Genomic DNA, 19,086 nt, shown 5'->3' with positions numbered 1-19,086 from the left:
TACGCAGGTCATGAAACCAAAGCGATGCTGAACAACAGTGGGCCGCGGTATAAGCGCAGCAAATTAGAAAGAAGAGCAAACACAGACGTCCTCTGGTGTGTCCTGCTTCTGGTCATAATGTGTTTAACTGGTGCCTTGGGTAGGTAAAACTTGATTATTGGCTGACATCTTTTCAATGGGACATTAATTTAAAGTATTTTATTTTAAAATGATATTTATGAATGTTTGAACTTCTGTAAGGGGGCTTTTATTTGTCAGGCATCTTTTTGTTTTTCACATCTTATCGCTCTCATCTTTTGGCTTGAAAAACCTTAATGTTGACTCCACCCACTTACATGTTGCCACAGTACTGAAGGGACGTGGGAAGAGATTTAAAGACAGAGATACAGGGACAGGAGAATGTGTAGCCTTTTGATTTGAGTTTGTTTCCAAAAACAAACAATTGGTGTTCAACTAAAATGAAAACCCTTATCCCTTCTCCATTAGGAATAAAGTGTTTTGTTTGCATAATGTATATGTAGCATCTTTTTGATGTCTGTGTATTTTTTGGAAGGTCATGGAATCTGGTTGAGCAGATACGAACACATGCTCTTTTTTAATATCCCCGAGCCTGATGGACATGTCATATCACCAGTGTTGGCAGGATTCTATATGTTTTGGACCATGATCATTTTATTACAGGTAATTTCTATTAAGCTTATCATAGACTTTTAAGATCTTTGCTGCTTATCCAGCTACATTCATTTTCTTATCCTTTCTTTAACCTACTTTAACATTTCTTAAATTGTTTGGATCTTCTTAGGTCCTGATTCCCATTTCTCTCTATGTTTCCATTGAAATCGTGAAGCTTGGGCAAATATATTTCATTCAGAGTGATGTGGATTTCTACAATGAGAAAATGGACTCTACTGTTCAGTGCCGGTCCCTGAACATCACGGAGGATCTTGGACAGATTCAGTACCTCTTTTCTGACAAGACAGGAACCCTCACCGAGAACAAGATGGTTTTTCGAAGATGTAGCGTGGCGGGATTTGATTATTGCCATGAAGAGAATGGTGAGTGTTGAGTTTGTACGAAAACCAACCTTAACATTAGTCTTTTTTTTTTTTTTTTTTTTTTTTGCAACCACTTACATATCTGATAATTCTGAGATAAAAGTGCTTTATGTAAGCATTGAGTACTTAACACATCCCAATGGGCTCTAAGCATCATTGTTGTTCCTTCATAAGTTAGTAGGTTAAAGTCAAGGGGTCCACTGCTATGGTTTCTTTAGAAGTAAATTACCAGGGGAGATAAAAGATGGTGATTGGGGGATGACAATGATATTGCACTTTAGGTACTTTTGAGAATCTAATGAAACTATGGAATATCTCTCTGAAAAATATTTTTGAAATAATTCCAAAGGGATTATGGGCTCCTTCTAGCCCCATCATTTGGCCCTTGGGTATGCACTGGTGCTTGGGTAACACCTCATTTAAAAATAAGTGAAATGTGCTGAACTTCTGACTCTAAGGAAGTAAACTTATAAATTCTACGTTTTCTTTAAAGACTTGAACTTTATTAATTTTGTTATTCATAAAATTAATATGTGCTTCTGTGAGGATAATTCATGGAAGTGTACAAAACAAATTGCAAGCCCTGCTCTCTAGAGGTTAACCACCATTATTAACAATTTGGTGAATGTGTGATCATCCATTTCTTTATGCATATTTCTCTATATGTGAACATATATTTTTGCACATTTTTACCTGTTGTGAATTAGAACATGTCATAGTACAAGTTGGTTTCTTTTACTCAACAATGTTTCATGGAATTTTTCCTAAAGTCATTTAACTTAACATTAAGAACATAGTCTTCCACTATATATGGTCTAGCTTAGTTTGCTATGCTTAGTGGTGGCCACTTTGCTTGCTATTACATAAGTACTTTCAATGAACATCACTTATTCATTCCAACAAATATTTTATGAGCTCTTAATATATGTGGCATGTGTCCCTGATTTCATGTAATTTAGATTTAATGACAAGGAGATAGATAAACAAGATTAAAAATCATGGTAGATAACAGAAAATTCGGCATGGAGTATGCATCTTTGTGCACATATATTTGTGCAATTATTTTTATAAGATACATTTTACCCTAAAATATCATGCTAATTTACATTCTCAGAACCCAGAAAAATAATACCTGTTTTACATACCTAGCCATCATGGGGTAAAGTTATACTTCTTAATCCGTGTGATTTTTATAGACATAGTTAATGCTTCATTATCTCTGATTTGTCTCTGAATAGTAATGAAATATTTAATTTTTTGTATGTTTATTGGCCATTTGAATTTCCTTGATAAACTGATTGAATTTTTTTCCTGTTTTTTCAAATGGGTTTTTATTTGGTTATTAATCCGTAGGAGAGTTTTATCTGTTCAGGGCAGGGTTAATGTTCAGCCTGTACACCCCAGTCTAGGTTGTTTGTGGCCAGCATCCATTTTTATTTGTGCACTTCTTTTAAACCGGTTCCTAAATATTTTGAATATCAACCGTGATGTTGTATTATCCTTTTCTTTCATATGTAGCAAATATTTTCCTGGTTCATCATTTATCACTGTGTTATTAACAGTTTTCTTTGCCGCATAACAAATCACCACAAACTTAGTGGCTTAAAACAATACAAATATACTACCTCATGTTTTTTGGCATCAAGAGTCTGGGTACTGGATAGGTGCATCCTCTGCTCAGGGTCTCTCACCAGGCAGGAATCTAGGTGTCTGCTGGGACTGTGATCTTATCCTATGCTTAGCTCTCCAGTGTTTGGCAGATTTCAGTGTCTTGAAGTTGCAGGAAACTATTTTGGAATAGTTTTAGATTTATAGAAAAGTTACAAAGATATCATAGAGGGCTCCAGTGTACCATCACACCCAGTTTCCCCTGTTAACATCTTACATTAGTCATAGGATACATTTGTGATAAATAATGGAACAATGTTGATCCATCATCGTCACCTGAAATCCATACTTTATTCAAATTTCCTTAATTTTTACCTGATGTCCTTTTTCTGTCCCAGGATCCTATGCAGGATACCTTATAAGGGTCATCCCATTTATCCTCTTTAGACTTAGTTTCTCAGATGTTCCTTCTTTTGGATGAACTTACCAGTTTTGAAGGGCACTCTTCTGGGATTTTGTAGAATGTCCTTCAATCTGGGCTTGTCTAGAGAGTGCTTTCGTGATGCACAATTTGTGAATCTGATGCAGATAGAGCCAGCACTGAGGTCTTACCGAGGATTTTGAAGTTAGGCCTTCTGAGTCTGAATCCTATTTCCACTACCTATGAGCTATGTGACCTTGGCAAAGTTACCTAATTTCTCTGTGCCTCAATAAAAAAGATCAATGATGGTATCTACCTCATTGGATGGTAAAGAGGATGAGAGAAAATAATTCATGTAAAGGCACTTAGAGCAGAGCACAGCAGAAAATGAATTCTCCATAAATATTAGCTGATGTTATTATTGTCATCATAATTATTGTTGTTAAAATAAGAAATAGGGCTGTCTCTTAAGTTCATGGTCCAATGTGGGAGGCAGACATGTAAACATCAAATTACCATGTTAATTACCATAAGATCAAAGTCAGTATTCTTGTTCCATATTATTTTGATTTTTAGGCAGTCAATATTGGAGGTGGATTTCGCACTGATTAAGGTTTGGTTTTTGAAAGCAGGATATTAGACATTGTTGGAATGCCAGAAATACATGGTGAATGAGTTTAGAACGAAAAGTTTGTGTATCAAGGATATGTAGAAAATACAGATGGAGGACGCTTAGCTGAGTGTGTTATTTACAAGCAGGTAAAAGTTGGAATGCTGGAAATGTTTGGGGATTTAGCTCATAGCAAAAGGTTTGATGGAGGATGTGTAGATGATACAGTTGAAGGAAGCTCATCTGAATGCTGTTCACCCTTAGTTTTGGCCCTTTGGAGAACACGCTGAAAGTATGATAAGCTTTTTGATCCATAGTCTAATTCCTACTTCTAGATACCAAATCAATGCAAGTAACAGGCTATAATCAGGATACTGGGTATTTGAAGAAGGGAATGGGAAAGGAAGGCATATTGAGGATTAAATAAGGAAGAGAAATAAAGTAGATAATTTGGTACCCTACCTTCAGGCAAAGAAAGGAACAGACTTTGTATGTTTTTTCATGTGAGGCAAGAATTCCTGTCCCATGTTGAGGCATTCATGGCACTAATTAGAATCTACTTTAAGAGAAATATTAAAAGTCTTTATTGCCATTTGGATAAGTTTTTCCTATCAATATGATAAGAAACTTGGATTTATCATACCCAGTTTGTATAAGATTCTCACTGGGCCTAGAACTGTAGCTCCAGTAGCTTTGTTTTCTGAATCAAATTGTGACTTTACTGGTCTATTTACTTCTCATAACTTTTCACAGAATGATTAAAGGTTGAGTCACTCTGTGTCTTCTTGATTCTACTCTTGCAGTTGTACTTATTGAGCAAGTTTGCCCTACAGTAATAGTTGAGCTACCTGGCATGATACTAATGACACAGTTGCATGGTGACCGATTTCCCTAAAGGTGGCTGGGAGAAGTTGCACGATCATTAAGTATAGGCTTCATGTTTATGTGTGCTTTGAAGTTTTCCCCTCATCTGAGGTTTTGTTTTCCATGGTTTCAGTTACCCATGGTACAGTACAGTAAGATATCTTGAGAAAGAGAAAGAGAGACCACATTCATATAAATTTTATTACAGTATATTGTTATAATCTATTTTATTAATCTCTTACTGTGCCTAATTTATAAATAAAACTTTATCATAGGTACATATGTACATAAAAATTGTATATATAGGTTCCATGCTATCTGTGGCTTCAGGCCACTGAGGGTCTTATAACCCCCGTGGATAAAGGACTGTACTCTACTTTTAAAATGGTATTATATCATCAGTAAATGTCTTGAGTTACTCAAGAATTTGCCAATCTCAGCACTATTGACATTTTAGGCTAAATTACTCTTTGTTGTGTGCATTATAAGATCCTGAGAAGTATCTTTCACCTCTAGAAACAGTATACCATGAAGACTCAGAGGATTGGCTATAGAATCTAATGGAACTGGTTTTAAAATTAGCCTGGAACATTTTTGGGAGATGGGGCAAATTACTTAAGTTTATTTATTTCTAAAACGTGGGTATTAATAGTACCTACTCAGAGGATTGTTATAATAATCAAATGAGACAAATGCCTTGTATATAGAACATTCTGCATGAAAGCTAAAAATTTCCAATGAGTAGCATGGATAAGAGAGTCTTCTTTGAGGAGCTGGTGTTTGAGTTAAGCTTTAAAGATGTTCTGGATTGATGTAAATATCAATAGAAAGGACAAGATTGGATGCTCCAAGCAAAGGCATAGGTGAGAATGGTAGAGATTGGGATCTTTGGGGCATGACATATGGACCAGTTTTTGAAGCCAAAAGGTCATTCAGGGAAATATTCTATATTGTTTAGGCAGAGAACATCATGAGGCTTGCATAACTAGAAAAGATCTTAAAGTCATTGATCCTAAAGTGTTCAGTCTGAAGTGTTTCATTCTGAAAACAAAGGCTCAGATTTACTGAAAACCACTTAGTCTTTGCCAAGTTGGTACTAGAACCTGGGATTACTACATAGCCCCTTAGCCTCTCCTTGCCCTTAAAAATCACCGGCAAAAACTATTATAATAAATAGAATGTGAGAACTATTATAATAAATAGAATGTGAGATAATTAATAGAAGTTAATCATTTTATAATTAACTTCCCCAAAACCATACTTTATTCAGTAGCTTGATTTAGGATGATTAGAGACAGCTAGCAATCCAACAAGCACAAATTTATTGGTTGTCTACTCTGTATTCCAGATGCTGGAATCAAGAAACATATTAAATAGTGATAAGTGCTTTGTAGAAAATTAAAATAAGGTGGTACGGTATAGAAGGACTGGATGGCTACTTTGGATTAGCTGGTCAGGCAGGGCCTCTCTAAGTGGGACATTAAAGCCCGGATCCGAAGGACGGAATCTTGAAATTCAGGGCAAAAGTGGGTAAGCTGGTAGATTTGATGACGGACAAAGAGGAGAGCTCCTCTCTGATGTTTTCTACTCTTCTCAATGGAGTCTGGGGTAAGTTCCTCAATGGCGGGCGTGGAGGTGGCGGGGGTGACATCCGGTCCGAGAGCAGAGGAAGCTGCTTAAGTAATCGCCTGACGTTCCGCTCCGGTTCTTCTCCGATGCTGACTCAGTGTGGTTTTCATCCCTCAGCCAGGAGGCTGGAGTCCTATCAGGAAGCCGCCTCCGAAGATGACGACCTTGCAGACGCCCTGGGCGGCTCCCTGGGCAACATGGCGAAGCCGAGAGCGCAGGGCGGCAGGCCGGCTCCGGGCGGGCGGCTCGCCAGCAAGTCCCCGCGCCGCCTCGCGGGGGCCGGAGAAGCAGCGGGCGACGCGGCGGGTCCCAGACAGGCGGCCTTCAGCAGCCCCATCGTAAGTGCGAACCGCGGCCCGGCGCCTGCCACGCGCACGGTGTCCGACCAAACAGCTTCGTCATCGTGGCGGAGCCGGACCCACTGCGCCCGCCGCCTTAGAAGGGACACATAGTTGCGGCTCAGCGCACTGACACACGTGATTAGACGTACAAGCAGTGTCACAGCATCCTAATTTTTGAAATACTGCAATGTCGAGAGGTAGTATACCATTTCTGAAAATCGTATTGCTGCTCAGGGCCATGGTCACGTCCGAGCCTGAAGAAGTCACCCTGGTCCAAGGATCAGGGCTCACCCCCGCAGCCCGCCAAACCTGCCAGGGTTAGCCCGGAGGCAGGTAAGCGTGTCTAGTGGGTAGGGGAATGCCCAGGCTTCTTTTTTTTTTATTGCTCTGTAATCACCCATATCCCACCAAACTTGTGTCCTCTTCCCCATTCCGAGCCTCCAGAAGGGCATTTTCTAGTTTTTTTATTTCGGAGAGCAGCAGGATGTGTTCTCGAGTCCCAGTGGGAAGTGTCGGGAACTGTCTGGTCAAACCCATTAGAAATCCATTTGACTGCAGAGAAAAATAGAGGACCATGCAGAAGATGGGAAACAGAAGGAAGATGCTTGTGTGTTGGAATTAGAAATCAAAGCTTTGCTGCACTTAAAATTACGTCTGTACAAGTTTGACTTCCTTCCCTGCCTTTTTCACATTTTATTAACTCTACTGCTTTACCAAGATGAGGATCCCTCAGCCCATGAGACTGGTCACATAGCAAGGTCACAGAGCAAGAATAAGTCAGCTTTGGGGACTCCTTATTGTTCTACATTGAATTCGTTGTATAATTTTCAGAGTAGAGACGTGATATGAGTAGACCCCAGGAAGCTCATTTGTCCTGGGAAGGCCTTGAAGGGACTTTCCTGGCTGTTTTCAAGTTGCTGCCAAATGTGCAGTTGCAGCAACTGGAGCATCGTTTTAGTCCGTCACATTTCTCTGGCACTAAGGATATTTTATAAAACTTATTATATCTTTTCCACATGTCCAACTATGTCAAATATCTAGGCTTAATTTTTCTCCAACTTTTGAAAAGAAAGAAGGAAAGAATGCACATACTCACTTGTCTACACTCATTCTGTGGGTATATCAGAAACATTTTTTTTTTAATTTTCTATGTATATATTTTCTTCTGTTCTATCTTTTTACCAATCCCTCTACTGAACTTTTACATTTTCCACCCACATGGAAGTGAGCATGTGTCAGCTCTCGTTTGGAAGGAAGTAGCACGGTGTTGGCACCCGGTGGGTCTGAGCCACGCCTCCTCCTTCCTCAGTTTCCTCCTCAAGCCTCACCCCCTTCTTGGAAGGAATGATTGATTATTTCTTCGTTTAATGTCTTTGTGCCTTTATCTATATTACTTCCCCCATCTGAAATATATTCTCTCTTCATATACTACCTCTGTTCACCAAATCTGATGAAATGTTTATTTCTTTAAGAACTCCATTAAATTACATCTTTTCTAGATTCTCAGACTCTGTTTTCTTGGCTTCCAAGCTCTGTTTACAGTGTCCCTTGGGCTGCATTACATTGGCCTTGTTTCTGCCTCTGATAATCCATTAGTTCCCTGAGAGCAAGAATTTATTCATCTTGAATCCACATCTAGGACAGTTTCTGACACGTCCATTGTCAGTCAAGTGTGTTTGAAGGTTGTTGAATGAAGCTTAACAGGCTCAGTTTTTTCATTTGGTCCATTTTGTTTTCACTTGCCTTATACTCCAGTGTCATTCTGATTATATGGATGTTCTGGTGGTGTTATTGTTGTTCTTGTTTTGTTTCAGGTTTTGCAAAATCTTAATATATATTAACAGGATAAAGCAGTCATGGCCTTTCCCAAAATAGAAGATCCTCTCTCACTCATGGTCTAAGCAAGCTGATTTTGTCCTTTTTGGAGACTAAAGATTATCTTGAGAAAACTATAATATATACTCTTTGTCCTGAAAAATGAGCATCTTGTAAAAAAAATTGCATGCAATTCTGAAAGCCCATTTGTGGAGCTCAGGTTAAGAATGCTAGCTTGAGGGCATACTGAGAACTGTGCGGTCTAGAAGTGGAAGGTTGTAAGGCGGTACCCTTCATGGGAGGCAAGTTGAGAGCCAGAGAGTGAGGACCCTAGGCAGGGTGACAAAGATGTGCCAGCCTTTGGAAATTAGAATGTCACTGAATCCGGTGAGTCCTGGGTTCCTATTACCTATTTAGAAATAGAAACCTTTACTTTGTAAGCCAATGTGTTCATGCCTCTTTAATCCTCGAGAGTTTTTCATTCAACAAGCTTGCTGCTCATTCTGCCTGGAATGCTTTTCTCTTTAGATCTTTGTGTGGCTGTCTCCTTTCTGTCATTGAGTCACAGCACAAATGTCACCTTCTCAGTGAGTTCTTCCTTGCCACCCAGTCCCAGGTACTTTCTGTCTCTCCACATCTCCCTCTGTCTCAGTGGAGAAGCATCTTATTTGTTTACAGGATAGTTCTGGATCTGCTGTGTCCCCCAAGAAGAACGTGAGTTCTGTGTAAGCCTGGATTCCATCTGTTCTATGTACCCCTCTTTCCTGGAGGGATGCCTGGTACCATAGATGGATAATCAATATTTATGGGACAAATGAATTAGTTAATGGATTAGTGGAACATGTGGCATAATACTGGATGGTGGGATATGAAATGAGTAATACATGGTCCCCAGCCTTCGGTTTTGTTCTAGGTAGAGGAGGCAGACATATAAATAAATAATCATAATCCTGTATTAAAGATGTGGTTATAGCAGTAAATACAAAATATAGTGAGAGCACAAAGAAGAGAGCGATCTATTCTGAGAGAGTAAGGGGAAGGATCAGGAAAGGCTGCCCAAAAGAGCTGAAGTTGAGTTAGGATTAAATTAATGAGTAGAGGTTCACAGAGTAGAAAAGGAGGAAAGTCATTTGGGGCAGACAGCACATGGTGCAAACACGCAGAACCAAGGACATGGGGCACTGGTGTGCAGGAGGAAATTGTCAGTGTGTGGTTATTGGCCTCTGTCTTTTTCCTTCAGGTCTGTGCTATTTAGGAATTGGAGGGGAACAACAGAAGGCATTTGTGTCCTCTTAAGCCACAGTTGCAGAGGTACAGTGCAAGCCCCTAAAACTGGAGTGGGGTGACAGCACGCAATGAAATATACATCTTGGGTATCCATGGAACTAGAGGAGGAGTGGGGAGCAGTATTAGAGCTGCTGGGTCAACTTTATCGCTCATCTAGCGTATCTTTGTCCTTTATTAAGCCATGGGTGTTTCAGGATTTGCATAAACAGTTAAAGTGGGTTCCTGCCACTCTCAGTTTTAAAACAAATTTAACATTTAAATTATATTAAAGCCATTCAAAATCTTTGGCAAGCACTATTTGAGGGCAAAGGGAGTCTTGGCCAGTTTTTGCTTAATTTGGATTTAAATAGGGGAGAAAAAAACTATAACTTAGTAGGAGGGCATAATATGAATCATGAGACGAAATCTAAAACTTGAGATAGTCACCTGTCATACAAGATTAGGACAAAGATACTAGGCTCTCACCATAAAAGCAAATAAGGCTTTGTTTACATTATGGGAAGCTGTCTACATTGCACTCTGTATTCTGTGCTTTAATTAGGAGTATAAATTTTTGCTGAATTTTAAAAAGATGTCTATTTGAGGCCCAGTGGGAGATACTGTGTGTTTATCCAAAGAATAACATCTTTTTAGTCTGTTTCTCCACCCCTTTCCTTATGGAATATAAGATCAGCAAGTGTTTGACAGGCACATGCAATAAACTTTTGTCACTTATCCACGTGTCAGGTATATAGTCCTGACTTTAAAGGAGCTTCTAAACTCTCTGGAGAGAGATTCTAAACGTATGCATGGAATCATTTAAAGCAAGATGGTGTGAGCCCTGTTCTCAAGTTAATAGGCATTGGCAGAAGCCAGAGGCTGTCCGTCACTGGAAAAAGAATGAAAGTTATGTGGCCCTGTGTCTCAGTGAGGAAGCTTTGGGTCTTGGGAAAAACATTATGGATACAGTTATATAGATAAGACTTGTATGTGATAACTCCACACCTTGTCGATTCAGCGACTGGCTGAATTAGAGATTAATTTATTTTCGCAAGACCCACTGAAGTGGAAGAATGCTACAGGCCTGCAGCTTCATTTCAAAGTAGACTTTCCCTTAAATGTGTTTTTGGGATCTATATGTATGTGTGTATGTGTGTGTGTGTGTGTGTGTGTATATATATATATGGTTTGTTTGTTTGTTTGTTTTTAATGGAGCTTTCAGTATCTTCCAAGGTCCTGAGTTTCTAGATTTTTCCCCCTTTATTTTGACCGTACTTGTCAGCACAGTTTTGCTGGCTGGAGCCACCCCAGCTGTGGCCAGCTTCACTATTGCTTTTCTTCTCATGCTCATGGCACAGGCTTTCAGTCACGCAGTCATCTAATTCCCTGGAAGACAGGGATTGGCTCACATAAATGGTGTATTAGTCTTCTCGGGCTGCTATAACAAAATACCATAAACTGGGTGACTGATAAATAACAGCAATTGATTTGTCACAGATCCGGGGGCTGGAAGCTAAGTTCAGGGAGCCAGCAGATTTGGTGTCTGGTGGGGGCCTGCTTCCTGGTTTGTAAAAACAGCACCTTTTTACCGTGTCCTTATGTGGTGGAAAGAGTGAACAAACTCCCTTGGGCCTATTTTATAGGGTCACTAATCTCATCCAGGAAGGCTCCTCTCTCCTGTCCTAATCACCCCATGCCCCCAAAGGCCCAACTTCCTAATACCATCACCTTGGGCGTTAGGATTTTAACATATGAATTCTGGGGAGACACCAACATTCAGACCACAGGAAACAGTGTTTGTCACAAATGCAGAAGTTATAAACTTTTTGTTAGACGAGATCGTCTTCAGAATACAGTAGAATCCTTAAGTCCCAAAACCAAGTGTTAGTCAATGCTGAGATCATTGATATGATGCAATCGCTGTTAGCTTCTCAGATCTGAGTCAATCCCAAATATGTTCTATAAAACAAATTTCTCTAAAAAATAGAATTCAGGAAACCTGTGCATACAAGCCTCTTCTTGGAGATTCCTAATACCCAATTAAAATCTTTGAGAAGTGCTGCAATACAGAAAATTGTTTAATTAAATGTTTCTTAAACTTAATTAAGCATGGAACTCTTTGTTTTTTGCTATTGCATACTGACATTCTGAGAAGGACGCCTTTGGGAAGATTGCCCCAGTCTGTGGAGTCTCACTAGCACTAGACAGCAGTATAATCACAGGCCTTGATGTTAATAAAATACCCCACGGTGTTTCCCAGGCATCCCTTGGTTGAATAAAGAAAGAAGTGTCTCCAACTTTCCCACTTTCTTCTACTGACTCTGGCAAGGAGGTCCTTAAGGCCAGGTTGTTTCCTGAGTAACTGAGGGTCACTATATGTGTGAGACTTATGAGGGAGTGTGGCCAACTCATTAATGAAAGTCATCAGATCATAAGGGGCTACAAACCCCATCAGACTGTAACAAGATACAAAGTTTGCTAAGTCAAATGGCACAGGACACTAGAAATTGATGTATTTAGATAGAAATTGAAGAATGCTTTGTGACAGCAGATAACTTGAACCTTTTAAACCCATTTGTGAGCCTGGTTACCTGCTTGAAGGTGAGTGTGTCGTTTGAGAAGGAAAGAAGGAAAAGGAACGTTAATTGCTTGGGTGTCTATTGTACTGATCTCATCTCAGTCATATCATTTACTTTGTACAGCCACCCCAGGAGGTAAATGTTATTTTTGCCATTATACAGAAGAGGAAAATGAAGCTCAGAGAGTTAAGTATGCTGCCTGAGGTCACCAAGCTAGTATGCAGTGGAGCTAAGACCTGAACCCAAACCCATCAGATTTCTGGCCCATGCTCTTTTCTTATTAAACCTATGCTAATTCTCACCCAACTCTTAAACAGAAATACAAGCCATGGTCTTCTGAGTCCAATATTATACATTTCCATAGTTTACTCTTTTCTTTAAATCTCCTCTCCTGACTTTCAGTGTGCTTTGCTGGCCAGCTGCGTTGAGGACTCCTCTAGAATACAATGGCGCTTTGTACAACCCTGATTCTGAGTGGATGGTCCTTCTTTTGACTCAGCTGAAAAATTGCTAAAGCAGTCAACTATCTATTACTGGATTATAATTAGATTTATATTACAATATTCTTTTGTTAAAACTGATACTCTCAAATATGAGAGGCACTGTGTTAGAGTACTTTTTTCCCCCCAATAATAACTTCTTAAAGCAAATCTGTAGAGAATCTTTAAGAGGAAAATATAGTTGCCAAATATATTTGGTGATCAGAAATCTCCTGAAAGAACTCCTATTAGTGTCTTGTAGGATATTACTGGAAAATGCTGATTAAATCTGTTAACCTGCTTATAATAATTTTTATTTTGGAGAGTTGGTTTTTATAATAGTAGAGACTTGAGCCATAAAATATTTTGTTCAAATGACGTGGTATGAATAATGCCCTCTCTTTAAAAAGAGTTGGATGAATCTATGACCAAGGGAGAATTCTAGGCATAATAAAATATATTTCTGGCATTGTGTATTTCAGACTGGGAATATACTTAATCAACTAGATTTTGGTGAAAGATATTGTTCTTATCTCCTGTTTAGTTTAACAGTCAAGGTAGCCTCCGTTAATAATGTACATTCCAGATTTTCCATTTATTTTTATGTTTTTTATTTTTCTATTCTCATGACACCATATGCATTAAATCTTTTCTAGAAAAATAGACTTTACCATCTCATGCTTCATTTAGATCCTGGTTATTGGATCCTAAGTTGCTTCTCATGTTAATTTAAAACCCCAATTTTTAGATATTTATTATAACAACACTCTGTCTTATTGGATCTTCAGGAAACAGATGTGGTACCAGACACCAGGCTTTTGGACAAATTTAGTCAGATTACACCTCAGCTCTTTACCCCACTGGATGAGACCATCCAAAATCCACCACTGGAGACTTTGTGCATCATCGACTTCTTTATTGCGTTGGCAATTTGCAACACAGTGGTAGTTTCTGCTCCTAACCAACCACGCCAAAAGGTAAGGTCTCTAGTGCAAACAAGAGTCGCCTTTCAGAAAAGAACTTTGGGCTTAAATGTATCTGTACTGTTCTTGTTATATGGATAATAATAAATAATAGCAGCTGTATAACATTTATCCAGCATTTATTCTGTGTTCTTCACTTACCATGGTCTAACTGATTTACTGGTATTAACATGTTTAATCTTCCCAGCAACTCCAAGAGTTAGACGCTATAACACCACTCTTCCTCATTTCACAGATGACGTTAAGAAATTTGCCCAGGGTCATGAGATCAGTTTGTGCGGGAAGTGAGATTTGAACCTGTAAAGTATGACTCAGTGCTACTACCCCCAGCCTCTAGGAGGATAGCTGATGAGAGCAGTTCATTTTGCTTTAGTTTTCTTACCAAATTGAAGTTTTCTTTGAGACTTCTGACACCTGCAGCATTGTACGCACAGCATCAAGCAAAATATAAAGTATTGGATGCAATATCATTGTTTAACGATAATATACCTTTTCACATACCAGTTGGCTTAGTTTGACTCAATCTAAAATCCAATATATCTATAATATACTAAGGTTCTGCAGTTCCTACAAAAGCTGGATTTTTAAAGTCTATTTATAGCTTAGAATTCTTGGAAAAATTCATTTTCAATTAAGAAAAACACTTGTTTTACAGGCTGGTGATTCACCACTTGCTGTGCTAACTTCCGTGTGTATAACTATCTCCTGTTTTACAGACATCCACTTAAAATTCAATTTGCAGCCCAACCCAATTAAAGTTTAATTTTCCATCAGATCATTTTCTTTTGACAACTTCAGAGGTGGTCAGTTTTAACATAAAAATAATTTACTTCCAATTAAGCTGCCCTTGATCAGAAACTGTATTTTATAAGGTTTTGCCTAGAAAATTGCTCTTTGAAAAAGTGATTATGTAGTTAGAGAATAAATCACCGGATGTTCTTTTTTCCCCTACATGACACTTTTTCTCCATCATCTCTTTCCAAAGTAGGCATTGTTTGGTGTTTTCTGCTTAAGCAATATTATTGCCTTATTCCCAAAGGATATAATACTCTATTGCTTGAAAGAAAATCCCTGTGGGCGTATAAGACCCTAAGTTTCATGGCATCTCAAGGTAATGATAGACAGTAGATAAGGAGCTACTCAGAATTCATGTGGAATTTAGAAACTTCGTCTGTGATTGGGTTTCCACTCTTCATTTCTGAGTTGCTGATAAGTTCAAAAATCAACCAGCATGAGATCCTCAAACAATCATAAAATCTGTAATTTTTAGGAGAAAACTTTTCAATTCCCTGAGCATTTCTGAATGAGAAAACTTTAGGGTCCAGTTAAAACTAGATCGTGGTCTTCCATGATTAGTGTTAAATTCTAAGTTTACTCACTGATAAAACCCAGAAATAAAGCCAAATACCTGTAACCAAATGATCTTCAACAAAGCAGACAAAAACATAACACTGGGGAAAGGACACCCTATTCAACAGACGGTGCTGGGAAAATTGGATAGCCACATACAGAAGAATGAAACTGGATCCCTATCGCTTACCGTACACAAAAATTAAGACCTAATACCATAAAAACTCTAGAAGAAAAGTTAGGGAAAACTCGTCTGGACATTGGCCTGGGTAAAGAATTTATGACTAAGACCCCAAAACCAAATACAACAAAAACAAAAATAAATAAATGGTCCTTAATTAAACTAATGTTTTTGCACAGCAAAAGAAATAATCAACAGAGTAAATAGACAACCTACAAAATGGGAGAAAATATTTGCAAGCTGTATATCTGACAAAGGACTAATATGCAGAATCTACAAGAAACTCAACTAAATCGGCAAGAAAAAAACAACCCCCTTGAAAAGTGGGCAAAAGACACGAACAGCCATTTTTCAAAAGAAGCCTTACAAATGGCCAATAAATATATGAAAAAATGTTCAACATCACTAATGATTATGGAAATGCAAATTAAAACCACAGTGAGATACCACCTTACCCCTGCCAGAATGGCCATTATTAAAAAGTCAAAAACAACAGATGTTGGTTCAGATGCAGTGAAAAGGGAATGCTTATTCACTGTTGGTGAGAATGTAAATTAGTACAGCCTCTGTGGAAAACAGCGTGGAGATTCCTCAAAGAACTAAAAGTAGACCTACCATTCAATCAAGTAGATCTACCATTCCATCCAGCCTTCCCACTACTGGGTATCTACCCACAGGAAAAGACATCATTGTATCAAAAAGGCACCTGCACTCATATGTTTATCACAGCACAATTACAGTTGCAAAGATATGGAATCAACCTAAGTGCCCATCAATTCGTGAGTGGATAAAGAAATGTGGTATATACATGTACACCATGGAATACTACTCAGCCATAAAAAGAATGAAATAATGTCTTTTGCAGCAACTTGGGTGGAACTGGAAGCCATAATCCAAGTGAAGTATCTCAGGAACAGAAAGGCAAATACCCCATGTACTGACTTACAAGTGGGAGTTGAACAGTGGGTATACATGGTCACGCATGGCATAAGGGACTTTAGAGACTTGGAAGCGGGGAAGTCAGCAGGGTGAGGGTTCAAAAACCACCTGTCGGGTATAATGTACGCCCTTCAGGTCATGGGTTCACTAAAAGCCCTGACATCACCACTGTGTGATTCATCCATGTAGCCAGAAACCACTGTACCCCCTAAATCTGTTGAAATTACATACATACATTAAAAAAACACAAAAAAATCACAAATAAAAGTTAAGATCTAGGAGAAATCAGGATACAAATAAAATGTTCTGTAAAAATAGAAATTCAAATTCACATGATGCTAATAACTCTTCTTCCTTAAGCTACTTTGGACCAGTAGTTCTATTTAAAAGAAAAGCCAAAGTAACAACAATTTGGAAAACATACAATTTGGAAAATAAAAGGAAAAAAATACATTTTGTTAACCTTTTGATTTTTCTCTAGTGTTTTTGCTATGTGTATTATTATTTGTTATTTTTTACACCATTCCCTTAGCTTTTTCAATATTGCCCCATAGACTTCACAACCTTTATTTTTAAATATTGTATAACATTTCAAGATGTTTCTATTTTGCTGTTATTGAATACCTAATTTGCTTATAATTTTAAATTGTTATTGCTAGGATGCACACTATAAGTATGCCCACTGCTAGCAATATTAGCATTTTAAGTCTTTTGCTATCCATTGTCAAATTTCTTCCTAATTTATAAAAATTTATAATGTCATTAATCTTAGCACATCTTTTTCATCATGGCTACTTTTTATTAATATTTTCCATGGCAGTTGTAACTAGGAAACAGGCTGCTAGCTATTTAAGAGAGTGTTGGCCTGGCGTGGTGGCTCAATCCTGTAATCCTAGCACTCTGGGAGGCCGAGGTGGGTGGATCGCTCGAGGTCAGGAGTTCGAGACCAGCCTGAGCAAGAGCGAGACCCCCGTCTCTACTAAAAATAGAAAGAAATTAGCAAATATAGAAAAAATTAGCTGGGCATGGTGGTGCATGCCTGTAGTCTCAGCTACTCAGGAGGCTGAGGCGGTAGGATCGCTTAAGCCGAGGAGTTTGAGGTTGCTGTGAGCTAGGCTAACGCCACGGCACTCACTCTAGCCTGGGCAACAAAATGAAACTCTGTCTCAAAAAAAAAAATAAAAGTGTTAACTCTTTTCATATCTAATTTATTCCCAGTTTGCCTTTGACGTTGTTGTAAACTGCTTTTGACTGTGCTATTGAGACCTTCCTAAATTGTTTTTCTTAGATCAGACGCCCTTCACTGAGTGGCATGCCCATTAGGTCTTTGGAAGAGATTAAAAACCTCTTCCAGAGATTGTCTGTCCGAAGATCGAGTTCACCATCGCTGGCCAGTGGGAAAGAGCCACCTTCTGGAGTCCCCAACGCCTTCGTGAGCAGACTTTCTCTCTTCAGCCGAGCGAAGCTGACTTCCCCCGTGGAGGAAGAGGGCCCCCAGCTGAGTGAGAGCCCCCCAGGCGCTAGCAGCTCGGCCTGCTGCACGGAAACCGAGAGCCGAAACGGTGGTGCCGGCGCCTCGAATGGCCAGGTGGGACCCGCTGCGGAACAGCCGCCGGCCTCCAGCCTGTGTTATGAGGCCGAGAGCCCCGACGAAGCGGCCTTGGTGTACGCCGCCAGGGCCTACCGATGCACTCTGCAGGCCCGGACCCCAGAGCAGGTCGTGGTGGACTTTGCCGCTCTGGGACCATTAACATTTCAACTGCTACACATCCTGCCCTTCGACTCAGTCAGGAAGAGAATGTCCGTGGTGGTCCGGCACCCGCTTTCCAACCAAGTCGTGGTCTACACAAAGGGTGCCGACTCTGTGATCATGGAGTTGCTCTCAGCAGCTTCCCCAGGTAGGTTCCCGCAAAGCGGATGGGAAGGGCTCGGAGATGAAAGGTCCTCTCTCGATAGCTTTATGAAAGCAAAGAAGTGGTTATTTAGGGATCAGCCGCTTGTGGTGAAGTAGGAGGAAGCTGCCTAGCGTTTGGTGGGGGAGCAAATACATTTTGGGGCACCCAGATCTGGTTCAAGTCTGACCTCCATCGTTAGCTGTGTTTGGATAAAGCTACCTAACTATTCTGTGCCTCAGTCTTCCATTAAATGGGTCTTAGAGTGGCCCCTTCCTAGGTTCCTGAGAGGTTCAGTGACATACAGTGATGAACAGCCTTTGGGCAAGTGCCTAGCAAGTGTCACGTGCTGAGTAAGTGACAGCATTACGGTGGTGATTGATGGTGGTGGTGTGGGAACAGCGTTCTTTGCAAGTTCTCGGAACTTTCCTCTGCCCAGGGAGAAAGGAGCAAGGGAAAGGTTTGTCCTGAGGCGTCCCTTTTATAAATACCCATTCGGAATTCAAAACTGGAAGGCCTTTTGTTTATTGTGGATTAAGCCATCACGGTTTTTAAAAATATGTCTGTAATGGGGCAGGCGGGTAGGAACACTACTGCTTTGTTCATCATTGCAGAGGAAGCAAGTCTGGAGAAACAAGAGCTGACAATAAGGGAGAAAACCCAGAAACACCTGGATGACTACGCCAGACGGGGCCTGCGCACTTTGTGTGTGGCGAAGAAGGTGAGCCTGCCTGGTACGCGCTCTCTTTCCGGTTCTTTCCCTTGTTTAACCATCGTTTACTGAAAACCAGCATGTGTCAAACCCTAATCCAGGAGCTGGGGAAAGTCCCTGGACTCTGGCTGTCTTTTAGACCAGCCTTAATTTTCCCCTTAGAAGTTCTTGATATTTTTTTCTTACATGCCCATAAGCCTTTAATCTATACATTTACTAGATATTATCTCAGTACTGATTATTCTCTATTGAGAATAATGTGGGTATGTAGCATATCCTTTCTAAGTAAAAAATTTAAGTCATAAGAAAATAAGACAGGGATCCAAAGAAATGATTTGAGGGATGCTATTGCCAGGAGCTCT

General features: G+C 39.7%; 1 protein-coding gene across 1 annotated transcript in view; it reads left to right on the top strand.

Moving 5' to 3' along the window:
* ATP10D (ATPase phospholipid transporting 10D (putative)) overlaps window positions 1–19,086 on the top strand; it is a 52,538-nt gene that overhangs the window by 9,330 nt on the left and 24,122 nt on the right. The window contains exons 6-12 of the mRNA XM_069457570.1: window positions 8–139; window positions 554–681; window positions 803–1,055; window positions 6,305–6,525; window positions 13,456–13,644; window positions 17,409–18,018; window positions 18,627–18,733. Of these exons, the coding sequence (XP_069313671.1) occupies window positions 8–139; window positions 554–681; window positions 803–1,055; window positions 6,305–6,525; window positions 13,456–13,644; window positions 17,409–18,018; window positions 18,627–18,733 (1,640 nt within the window). The remainder of the gene's footprint in view (window positions 1–7; window positions 140–553; window positions 682–802; window positions 1,056–6,304; window positions 6,526–13,455; window positions 13,645–17,408; window positions 18,019–18,626; window positions 18,734–19,086) is intronic.

Source organism: Eulemur rufifrons, chromosome 24 (assembly GCF_041146395.1).
Source record: "Eulemur rufifrons isolate Redbay chromosome 24, OSU_ERuf_1, whole genome shotgun sequence".
Classification (NCBI taxonomy): Eukaryota; Metazoa; Chordata; class Mammalia; order Primates; family Lemuridae; genus Eulemur; species Eulemur rufifrons.
The sequence above is the reverse complement of the archived record's forward strand: the minus strand, read 5'-3'. Positions and strand labels throughout refer to the sequence as shown.